At 47.7% G+C, this 12,324-nt stretch overlaps 1 protein-coding gene across 2 annotated transcripts in view; it reads left to right on the top strand.

Moving 5' to 3' along the window:
* The first annotated feature begins 1,756 nt into the window (after window positions 1-1,756).
* The window catches only part of ZNF292 (zinc finger protein 292), a 57,178-nt gene continuing 46,610 nt past the window's right edge, over window positions 1,757-12,324 (top strand). For both annotated transcript variants that reach the window (XM_064169141.1, XM_064169140.1), the window contains exon 1: window positions 1,757-1,932. In XM_064169141.1, the coding sequence (XP_064025211.1) occupies window positions 1,771-1,932 (162 nt within the window). In that variant the 5' untranslated portion in view covers window positions 1,757-1,770. The remainder of the gene's footprint in view (window positions 1,933-12,324) is intronic.

The raw sequence follows: 12,324 nt of genomic DNA, 5'->3' as shown, positions 1-12,324 counted from the left end.
CAAATAGCATAACACAGGACTGAAAGAGACATCCAGAGGAGAAGCTATTTTAGCTCCTGCAGGTAAGTGATTGAGAAAAGAATAAATAGGTGTTTGTGCAACTGTTTGTAGTATCTGCATCAGTCATTAGCACTGCTGTTATAGGCAGTTTGGAGTTGAGGAATATGCAATTTCTGGTCAGATTTCTTTTTGTGTGGGTACTACATTAAAGCCTGAAATGGGGAAGCTGAAAGGTTTCTGCTCAGAAGAGAATGTGCTTTACACACTGTAAAAATCAGAAGCTTAAAAGGTTTCAAGCTCACAATGGCAAATATTCACTTGGACACTTGTATGGAGAGATGGAAGCTGGCCCCTTTACTGCTATGACCCCAAATTATGCCAGTTTTGAACCAGACCCCCAGACCTGCCTCCAAAATGTTGGATTTCAATGCTATCACTTGAAATGTCTACACTTGCAAACTAACATTTGTGGAGTCTCAAAGGAACCTCTTTTCTTTACAGCTCTGCTTTAGCATTAATTCCATCACACACCTCAGCTTCCAGCAGTGTGCAGTAAGTAGGTAAAGCCACTTTTCCTTGTGGCAAAAGAAAACAAAAGAACAGAATCATTCAGTGGCCATACAAGATTAAGTAAGCAGGTGAAGGACCTTGCATTAAACCTCAGTCTAAGCAGGGCTGCCACACTGAGCAGTCTGCAGACACAGCCTCTTCCAGTCAAAAAAGTGTTCATTCTGATGACAGTTAGTGCCAAACACCAGTGTTCCTTGTGTTCCAGCTGATGTGAAATGCCCATCTTAACACAGTGCACCTTCTCTCACTGCTGGCTGCTTAAGAGAAGCCTCCTCTGCTCCAGGCTGCACCCCCCCAGCTCCCTCAGCCTCTCCTCACAGGGCTGTGCTCCAGGCCCCTCCCCAGTCTGGCTGCCCTGCTCTGGACACCTTCCAGCACCTCAGCAGCTCTCTGCAATGCAGGAGCCCAGAACTGGACACAGCACTCCTGCACTTAGCCTTGTTCAGTGTCATCCCCTTGGCCTCTGCCCACCCATCCAGCCTGGTAAGGTCCCTCCTCAGGGCTCTCCTACCTTCCAACAGATTCACACCTGCTCCCAGCTTGGTGTCATCTGCAAACTCACTGATGCTGGACTCAATCCCCTGCTCTAGATGGTCAATAAAGATGTTGAACAGGACTGGGCCCAGCACTGATCCCTGAGGGATGCCACTAGTGACAGCTGCCAAGCGGATGTGGCACCACCGAGGCTGCTTTCTGCACACAGTGATGGCCAGTGAAGGCCACGGTGCTCTGGTACAAGCAGGCCGTGCACAGACTGTCACTGCCAGCCGAGCTGGAGGGCCACTGGCGAGGCCGGGCCGGGCCCAGCGCCGTCCGCTGCCCTTTGCCGCCAAATCCGTCGGCGGAAGGGGGGGGGGGGGGGGGGAGGAACTCTGTCACGTGGCCGCTCGGCCGGCAGGCGCGTGGGAGAGCGTCACGTGATCCGACGAGCCGCGCCCCCTTCTGCCTCTGGCCCCGCCCCCGGGCCCGTCCTGCGCCGCGGGGAGCGGAGCGCGTGTGCGCGCGCGCGCTCGCTCGCCCCCCCCCACACCCCCTCCACACCCCCCCCCGCCCCGTCCTCCCTGGCACGTGACCCCTCCCCGGAACGTGGCATTGTGTAATCACGTGATCTGGCAGCGGCGCGGGGGGGCGGGGGGGGGCCGGGAGGCCGAGGCAGAGAGCGGGGGGGGGGCTGCGTACGCGACGGAGCGGGGTGCGAAGATGGCGGACGAGGAGGCCGAGCAGGAGAGCCGTAGCCTAGGTGGCGACCTCCTGGAGCTGCGGCGCTTGCGAGAGCGACTAGTGGAGCTAGAGACGCGGCTGCGGGAGAGCCCTGAGCCGGCCGTGCAAGCGGCTACCGAGTACTGCAAGCAGCTCTGCCAGGTCAGGCCGCCTCTTCCATTCCCTTCCTTCCCTGCCCCCGCCCGCGTTCTCCCTTCTCCCCTCCCCTGTGGGCTGTGTGTGTGCCTATGCCCGGGTGCGAAGGAGCGCGGGGGGCCGGGCGGCTGCAGCGCCGCCCCCACCGGGACGCCGCCGGGGAGCCGCAGTCAACGGCCCGGTGCGACTGTTGGTCCGGGCGGTTGAAGGTGGGGGGGGGCCCTGGGAGTTAGTGCTCCGAGCCGGGCGCCGCGGTGCGATTGACGCCTCCGCCGCTCATTGTGGGCCGAGAGGAGGCGGTGTGCCCCCCAGCGCCGGCAGCCGCTCCGGCCGGGCCTATAATCCCCTTCCCCCGCCTCTCCTCCCCCTTTCCCCGGCGGCCGCTCCGGTTCTCGCGGTCTCTAGGCCCCTTTGTTGTGCTCTGCGGCTCGGCTTATCGAAGGGCCCTTTGTTCCTGGCGGTGGCGGACCAAGTCTCCCCCCCGCAACCTCTGTCCCCTTTGCTTTGGCACTCCTCCTCTCTTGGAGACGAAGCGCGGGGCAGAGGCAGTCCGGGAGATAGAGGCTCCGCTTCCCTGCCGAGGGTGTGAGCGGAGCCGAAACTCCGTCCCGGCTCCCGTCTGCGCGGGGCTTTTGCTCTGTGTTTGAGTATCCCACTCCGCCCCCCCTTCCCTTCTCCCTTCCCTATCTCGTACCCTCGGGGGCTAGCGGAGCTTTTGCCATCCTGAAAGAGAAAGCGATGAAGTGGTAGTGGGACGAGACGAAGTCACCAGCGATGGTGGCAGGTCTGCGATGCTGCTCGCTGTTTTCTCGCCCTGTCAAGGGAGAGTAATTTGACCTCGGGAGAGAGGACTTCTGAGGTGGCCTTGCGTGAAGCATCATTGTGTGTCGTCCTTCTGGCAGTGACTGTCGTCGGGAAAAGGGCTTGGCTGGGACAAGCGGCAGGAGGTGTTCGCAGGTGTTCATTCTGAACGGGCGAGTCCACCGAGTAGCCATTTCTAGACAAACTTTGCGGTGCCAGCTCTGCACTTCAGTCTCGCTGCTCCATGTTAGGCTGTGCCTTGCCCTGGGCTTTGTTTTCTTAGCTGTCCTTTCCCAGCCTTAGGTGTGAGACAACGTATAGAAAGCGTTTTAGGCCGGAGCGAGTCACTACTTCATCCCGTGGGGTTGCTATGGGTGTAACAGGCTGAGAGGAGCGATCATGTTTGTTTACTCGTTTCCATTCGTGGAGCAAAGGCAACTTCGTTAAAAGGCGGAGGAAATAAGAGCGAATTCACGGGGCTGGTTGGAGTTGTGTTGTGCTTGAGTCTTTTGGACCTGGTTTCTTGCTGTGTCGCCTGTTTTCCTGTGTTTTTGTTTCACGTCGGAGGCGTATTTCAGTTTCGTTTTCTCTCGGTTAAAGTTTAGCATCGCGTTTGGGTGGAATGTCGGTGGAGAGGCATGGAAACAAGAGTGGTTTGTATTGGTTCAGATCGCTGTGTTCTCAGGCTGCTTAATCCTTGTGCCTACTTCCTTCAATGTATCCTCTGGGAGGTGGAAATTGACTTTTCCTGGCTCCAGCTCGACTTCTAAGTTGTGAATGAGCTGTTCAGTGAACTGTAGTAGTTGGGTAGGTGGCAATGAAGACACCATGCTTGCCGTGCGCAGGGCAGGGTGCTGGTGTCGCTGAAATGATGGTTGCTTCTGCTTAACGAGTGCTTTCAGTAGTTGATTGATTTAAAGTTTAACAGAAGGTAATATTAATTTTCTTGTTTAAATAGTTGTTGCAGAAGTCCCTTCTACAGCCCAAGCTTGCTGATTTTCTCAGACACAGACCTTAAATCTTGCTGATTTTCTCAGACATAGACCTTTTAAAATCTTGCTGATTTTCTCAGACATAGACCTCAAATCTTGCTGACTTTCTCAGACATAGACCTCAAATCTTGCTGATTTTCCCAGACATAGACCTTAAATCTTGCTGATTTTCCCAGACATAGACCTTTTAAAATCTTACTGATTTTTCTCAGGCATAGATCTTAAATCTTACTGATTTTCCCAGACATAGACCTTTTAAAATCATGCTGATTTTCTCAAACATAGATCTATAAATCTTGCTGATTTTCTCAGACATAGACCTCAAATCTTGCTGACTTTCTCAGACATAGATCTTAAGTCTTGCTGATTTTCTTAGACATAGAGCTTTTAAAATCTTGCTGATTTTCTTAGACATATACCTTTTAAAATCTTGCTGGTTTTCTCAGACATAGGTCTTTTAAAAACAACTGTCACTGAAACAAAACAGCTCTGTAGAAGCTGACCTAGACGAAAATCCATGTCGCTGTCCAATCTATACGAAGAATCTGAAGGGAGCCTACAAGAAAGCTGGGGAGGGACTTTTTTTGGCTGTCATGTTGTAATAGGACTGGGGGGGGATGGAACAAAGCTGGAGATGGGTAGATTCAGACTGGATGTTAGGAAGAAGTTGTTCAGCATGAGGGTGGTGAGAGCATTGAAGGGGTTGCCCAGGGAGGTGGTGGAAGCCTCGTCCCTGGAGGTGTTTAAGGGCAGGCTGTATGAGACTGTGGGCAGCCTGATCTAGTGTGAGGTATCCTTGGGCATGGCAGGAGGATTGGAACTGGCTTATCGTTATGGTCCCTTCCAAGCCTGACTGCTTCTGTGATTTGTAGGAGGGCTGTATCCATTTTTGCAGGCTGAATGTGTAACACTGCTTTGTAACACAGAGCTGAGACTGCCATATAAGACTGAAAAAGAAAATAAATAAGCCAAAGTTTCAAGAGATGCATGAAGTATCCAATAGTATTATTGTTGGGCAGATATTTTTGTCCTGGTTCAACAGAGATTCATAAAATAAACCCCCCATTCACCTGTGCTGATGGTGCCAAAGTACTTGTTCAGCCTCTTCTGCAGTTTTCATCCTTTCTCAGGGCTAGCACAAAATAGTCTGCATGATTCAAACAGTAAGCTCAGCTATTTAGCTTGCAGTGCATGACAGACATTATAGGAAATTTATGTAATAGTAAAAGGCATCTGATAGAGAAATTTCATGTAACAATAAAAGCTATCTCAGAACTCTCTTTTAAATAACAGTTTAAGGGCATCTGCCATGATTTCTAAAATAAAAGCTTTGAATATATGTGCATAAAAGAGTAATTTGGCTGGTCATAGATACAAAACCTAGACACTTATGTTTTAAGTCTGAAAGTGCAGTGCTGAAGAAGTATTTTAGCATTTTTCTCAGTATCATTTCACCTGCTCCCTTTTTTTTAGCATGCATATTTGTTTTAGCCATAATATAACCATACAGGACTTTGGAATTGTTGTGCCCATGTTTTGTCAGTGATTCTGGAGCTCAGCAATCACACAACTTGCTGTAAATCAACTTCTAATTATTTGTTTTTTTAATGGATAGCATAGTGTTTGAGAAATAAGAGTATTTTTATACTGAGGAAAGATAAAACCATGCAGTAGAGCATTGCAGGGTCCTTCCATTCAAAGGCAACTATGGGATTTAAGTATTGTAAAATCATAGAATCAAGCAGGTTGGAAGAGACCTCCAAGCTCATCCAGTCCAACCTGGCACCCAGCCCTGACCAATCATAGAATCAACCAGGTTGGAAGAGACCTCCAAACTCATCAGTCCAACCTAGCACCCAGCCCTGTCCAGCCATAGAATCATCATAGAATCAGTCAGGTTGGAAGACAACTCCAGGCTCATCCAGTCCAACCAAGCACCCAGCTCTATCCAATCAACCAGACCATGGCACTAAGTGCCTCATCCAGTCTTTTCTTCAACACCTCCAGGGATGCAACTCCACCACCTCCCTGGGCAGCCCACTGCAATGGCAAATCACTTTCTCTGTGTAGAACTTCCTCCTAACATCCAAAGTACTCTAATTTCCTTAAATGATGGGGGAGTTTCTCAGCCAAATCCCTTACCTGCTGTTGAAAAACCTCAGTTTGAACTATTTCAGTGTTTGTAACCCAACAACATATAGCAACTGCTCCAAACAGACAAAAAAGACTCCCTTGTACTATCACAGAATATAATGTTATAGAACTGTTTTCTTCTCTTGTAAGAATAAAGTTTATTTTGATGTATTTTAGATGCAGTATTTCATTAGCTGTAAATGTTTTAGTGCTTTGCTGTCCATGGCACTGTGAAATGCTGCAGTTCTTAAGTTCAAAGGGGTTGTAGCCTGGACTGTAATCCAGTACCATGGCACTGGGTGGCCATAGTTGTGTTCTCCATTATCATGTGCAATGGAGAGTTTTGTTTTGACTTGTCACCAAAAGAAATTCACATCCATATGGATGCATATAAACTGACTTTTAGATTGTGATTTGTGCTCTTCTCCTGCACATCAAGAATTAGCAAATCCTGGGCTACCAAATTATGTTGTGACAAACAAGGTGTGTGCAGGCTGGGGTAGACAAAAACAAGGAAGAACTCCTTTAGCCCTGGAGGAACAGACTGCCCAGAGAGGTTGTGCAGTATCCTTCCCTGGAGAGTTTCAAGAGCCATCTGGATGCATTCCTGTGTGACCTGCACTAGATTCTATCATCCTGCTCTGACAGGGGTGTTGGACTCTTATCTACAGAAGTCCCTTCCAGCCCCTAACATCCTGTGATCTTCATCTGCAGTGGTGCAAAATTGGTAGTGTGTATTCTGCAAGAATTCAGGATGGTCCAAAGAAAGATTTTGCTCTTAATACCACGTGCCAGCTGATTTATACTTTTAAGGCTTTTCTCCTAAAGGGGATCTGCTGATTGCATTCAGCTTAAGAAGACAGAACTATTCGTGGGGTTCTTTTTGTTACAGTTTGGGGGGGGGGGGGGGGGGGGAGATTGTTTTCTTAGGGCGAGGGGAGCCTGCTGCTGATGTGTGTTTGAGCTTTGTATCTCGCTATGAGCTGTGTTTCCTGACAGTTGGTCATTATCCAGTGTAACCTTTATTTTCTTAAACACCAAATTGGAAGCTGGCAGCAAGCTTTCTTCTGTTGCTAGATGATTATGAAGCCTTTGTGTGGTACCTCTGCTTGTCAACTACAGCAAAAAATCAGGGTATGCTTCATCTGAGCTTATTAGTCTTTCCTTCATTGTTTTTTGGGTGTTTTCTTTTTACCTTTAATCTTTCCTGAATCTGCTTCTGAGGTTTGGGTCTTTTTTGTGGTTTTTTTTTTTTCCCCTCTCCTGCTATAATTTGTGGCACAAATTGCCCAGACCTGTGAGTTGGTCTGGTTTGTTATACTAAGCTACACAGTGTCAACATACAGTGACCTATATCAAAACCATCAGAAAATAATGGTGCTGTTGTGCAGTCCTTCCTCTCAGTACTTGTAGCTATGCTTTTTGTCTCTTCTGTTGTGATAAAAGTCTTACGTGAAAACATTAACAAGTGTGCTTAGCCATTAGTAGATGCATTAATATCCTTCTAGTGTAGGCAGTTTACTCAGTAGTAACCTAGGCTTTTCTTAACAGTAGCAGCAAAAATGTGCCAACATGCCAGAGTAGGTATTGGTAACATGGGAGAATTATTAATCTGAATACGAGGTGGCCTTCCTAAAAGCAAACATGGAAAGCTGCTTCCCCCTTTTTTCCTAGTGTAGAGCTATAAGCAATATATAGGAAAGTTACACACTTTTCACTAAGTGTTTCTATTAGAAGTTAAGTCTTGTTTTCTTCTCTTACACCATACTGAAGGTACTGTCACCTTCTCTTATACCTTACTAAAGGTGCTGTCGCCTTCTTAGTTCTTATCATCTTGCCCTGTTTTCAGGTAGTGCCAGGTCTGGGGGGAATGGAACAAAGCTGGAGCTGGGGAGATTCAGACTGGATGTGAGGAGGAAGTTGTTGAGCATGAGAGTGGTGAGAGGCTGGACTGGGTTGCCCAGGGAGGTGTTTCAGGCCAGGCTGGCTGAGGCTGTGGGCAGCCTGTTCTAGGGTAGAGTGTCCCTGGGCATGGCAGGGGGGTTGGAACTGGCTGATCCTTGTAGTCCCTTCCAACCCTGACTGATTCTGTGATTCTGTTGTAGTCTCTCAGCTTCCAACCCTGACTGATTCTGTGATTCTGTTTTAGTCTCCCTTTTCAGCTTCCTCTTCAGACTCAAAACAACAAAAATAATCTTCAGTTCTGTCCATAGACTTTTAAACAAAGCCTTTACTTAAACCTTTTAGCTACAACTTCTGGATTTATCCAAGGCCAATCTGCCTTAATCCAAGGACAAAAAAGCCTTTCTGTAGGCTTCTGTATTTTTCTCCTGTAGGAGTCGAGAGTATGATCCTTTGCCAAGAGTCATTAAGACCTCAACAGTCTTTCAAAGGCTTATTTGCTATTTCATCAAGCACCTGCAGTTGTGTCCTTCCTCCTGATGTGGCTGTAAGGTTGGTGCTCACTAGCAGTGAAAAATGCCATCAGCAAAATGTCAGTTTCCCTTTTGCTACAAGCAGAAATTTCCTGCTTTTCTCAACATCACCCCTGCTCTCCTACTCCAGACAGCACTTGTTGAGCTCTTCCTTGACTGTATAAGCAGACATCCACTCTTGATTCTGTGTAGCCCAACAGCTAATAGTGATCTTTGCCTACTTCAGTGACAGACTGCTGGAATCTGGGTTGCTGATTTTCAGGCTTTCAGTTTAATGATTTTCTGTGTGACCAGGTTGCTCTTCTTTTGAGCATACACAAATACTACAACTCTACAACTTCTGTAAGTAAAAAGTGTTTTCTTTTGAATCCCATGAGTGATTTCTACACTGACCTAACCTTTAAAAGCTTCTGGTTTCATGGTCCTGTCTTTGCACATTAGCTTCTACCACACTCTTTCTTCCTGCTCTCAGCTGCTATTTTTCCTACGTACTTTACAATAACTGTAAGATGCCATTACAACTTCTAATGTGTATCCACTTTGCTTTGGTACCTGTGACCTCTAGATGGTCATCCACTGAGAGAATCCCTTAGAGTCTAGTACACCACACATCCCCAAGTGCATGGAACCCACCAACTGTCCTCACTGTATCATGCCCTGTGAACTTGGAACTGCTGCAGGCGTTTCTTTGCTCCTTCATCACTTTGACTTAATGACCTGGGTGTGTGGGAGGTACAGAAACAACACCTCTGTTTTCTTAAGTTAAAATGTGAGGAGGGAGGGAAGTTGTCTTGCTTTCAGATAAAATGGCTATGTGCATATCTGGGGGTGTATATGTCTGTGTTGTTTAAAAAACACTCTCGCTCTTTAAGCTAAGTCTAATGAGCAGAATTTGTTTAGTCATTGTCCTTAGAATCATAGAATCAAGCAGGTTGGAAGAGGCCTTCAAGCTCATCCAGCCCAACCTAGCACCCAGCCCTGGCCAGTCAACCAGACCATGGCACTAAGTGCCCCAGCCAGGCTTTTCTCCAATGCCTCCAGGCACAGAGACTCCACCACCTCCCTGGGCAGCCCATTCCAATGCCAATCACTCTCTCTGACAACAACTTCCTCCTAACATCCAGCCTAGACCTGCCCTGGCACAACTTGAGGCTGTGTCCCCTTGTTCTCTTGCTGGTTGCCTGGCAGCAAAGCCCAACCCCACCTGGCTACAGCCTCCCTGCAGGCAGCTGCAGACAGCAATGAGCTCTGCCCTGAGCCTCCTCTGCTGCAGGCTGCACACCCCCAGCTCCCTCAGCCACTCCTCATAGGGTTTGTGTTCCAGGCCCCTCCCCAGCCTTGCTGCCCTTCTCTGGACACCTTCCAGCACCTCAACATCTCTCCTGAATTGAGGGGTTGTTAGGATTTGGGTTGACTATAGCAATTTTCCTTACAGCTGGTAGCAGATAGGGTGTTCTTTTCTCATCCTCCTGCAGATCACAAAGAACAGGAGGTTCTTTATAGTGAGACTGCTTTTGTTGTGAGCCATTCAAAACAACAGAGAGATTTCGTTATGGCAAAGAAATAAATCCTGTTTGATATTTGTGTTTCTAATGCAGTGAATGCTATTTTGATGGATCAGTAAAGTACATTCAGTGATCAGACTTGAGTTTAAATTACAAGCAGTTCCTCAGTCTTGTGACTCCTCATCTCAGGAGCTTGTGATAATACACTGTGTTGTAACAGAACGAACACAAGGAGAAGGACAAGAACAGATTATTAAGAATCACAGAAGTCATAATCTGAACTGCATTTTTACTTCAGTCATTAGAGGGTTGCTCTTATGAAGAGAATAACTGAAGAAAAAGTAACTTCAGATTACAAAGCCATAGCAGTGGGTATGGTAAAACTTCAATATCCCAATCCTACAGGCTTGGAACTGGCATGATTTATAGTTGAAACTGGCATGGCAACTGAACCTCGCTTTTGGATACCCAGAGAGACCTCCTGAGCTGCATCAGCACAATGGCAGGAGCCTCAGATTCCTGCTCAGATTCAGCTCAAGGATGCTAAGACATTCAGGATAAAGCATAACCTTGTCTTCTCTTGCCCTGCACATAGGTACAGTGGCTGTACCTTGATATTGGTTTAAGGACACAGGTGGTTATCTTACTCTGTATCAGGTAGACTTTCCCCTGTTCTTTCACAGGGGATGTAGGTCTGTCCTCGTTGCTGTCTACAACTACCTGCAGGGAGGCTGTAGCCAGGTGGGGTTAGGCTCTGCTGACAGGCAACCAGCAACAGAACAGGGAGACGCAGCCTCAAGTTGTGCCAGGGGAGGTCTAAGTTGATGTTAGGAGGAAGTTGTTGGCAGAGAGAGTGATTGGCATTGGAATGGGCTGCCCAGGGAGGTGGTGGAGTGGCTGTGCCTGGAGGTGTTGAAGCCAAGCCTGGCTGGGGCACTTAGTGCCATGGTCTGGTTGGCCAGGGCTGGGTGCTAGGTTGGGCTGGATGAGCTTGGAGCTCTCTTACAACTTGCTTGATTGTCTGGGAGCATCCTTTGGGATGTCAATTTGACTATGCTGAATACACAAAGCTTAAAATGGCCATTAAGTCTCCTTTCTACTGAGAAAGAAGATTATCAACTAAGTCTTTATCAGAATTAAAAAGGTTTGAAGTATCAGTGGGAAAAAATCAGCTTATAAAGACAAGGTAATACAGGAATCTAATGCAGGTGAACTGCAGAAATATTTGTGCTTTCTCATTTCACTTGACCAAGAGAGCAAGCTCCAGTCACCTATACTGCAGGGCATGCATGTATTTCCAAAGCAGACAGTTATATCTGGCTATATTCCCATTTCTAATCTGCCCACATGCCAGTCTGATAATTAAAAGAATAAGATAAATTAGATTTCCTGGCAGTGGATGAAAGTTTACTGCAGTGAGCATCCCACCACATTCCTGAAACGGCTGTTCAATGGCCAATGGCTGCTAGGTATTTTAACTTAGACTAAACCAGGAGGATTGGGATGACAACAGTGAGACCTGAAGGAAAACCTGAACAGAGAGAAATGTAGCCTAGGACAATGACAGGTTCACTTCTGTGTAAGAATGAAAGAAGGTACTGCTGACAAAATCAGGTGGAGCATAACAAATGTGAAGAGTTGAAAGATTTAAGGCAAACTTAAGGATAATTTGGAATGCTGTATGTGACAAAGGATAGGCTTAATTAAGTTACTTTATAGGAATTAAATAATTTTTAATCGAATTTATGACTATAAGCAGAGATGATTCAGTAATTTTCTAGGTTTTCCCAGTTCTTTGTCTAAAACTAGCTGGGGTTTGGATTTTAGGGAGAATAGAATCATAGAATCAACCAGGTTGGAAGAGACCTCCAAGATCATCCAGTCCAAACCTGAAGGAATAGCACCAACGTAATTTCTCTTTTGATTAGCCTTGTTCAGTTTAATAATTAGCAATCTGAGCTTATGCAGCATGCCCAGGTGAAAAACATACACAGTGCTTGCTCCTTTTTGACTGTCCCTGAAGAAAGACCCTGGAGTGCTGCTGGGCAGCAAGTGCTGCATGGGCCAGCAGTGTGCCCTTGTGGGCAACAGAGCCAATGGCATCCTGGAGAGCATCAGGAAAAGTGTGGCCAGCAGACATAGGGAGGTTCTGCTCCACCTCTGCTCTGCCCTGCTGAGACCACAGTTGCAATGCTGTGTCCAGATTTGGGCTTCTCAGCTCAGGAGAGACAGGGAACTGCTGGAGAGAGTCCAGCAGAGAGCCAGGAACGTGAGTGGGGCACTTGAGCATCTCCCCTGCAAAGAGAGCCTGAGAGCCCTGGGGCTGTTGAGTCTGGAGCAGAGAAGGCTGAGAGGGGATCTGAGCAATGTGTGCAAGCAGCTGAGGGGTGGGGGTCAAGGGGAGGGGGCCAAGCTCTGTTGGGTGCTGCACAGCAAGAAGCCAAGGAGCAATGGATGCAAAGTGGAACAGAAAGGTTTCAGCTGAAGAGGAGGAGAAACTTGTTTGGAGTGAGGGTGGCAGAGCCCTGGAGC

Source organism: Pogoniulus pusillus, chromosome 31 (genome assembly GCF_015220805.1).
Source record: "Pogoniulus pusillus isolate bPogPus1 chromosome 31, bPogPus1.pri, whole genome shotgun sequence".
Classification (NCBI taxonomy): Eukaryota; Metazoa; Chordata; class Aves; order Piciformes; family Lybiidae; genus Pogoniulus; species Pogoniulus pusillus.
This window is presented reverse-complemented; position numbering and strand designations above follow the sequence as displayed.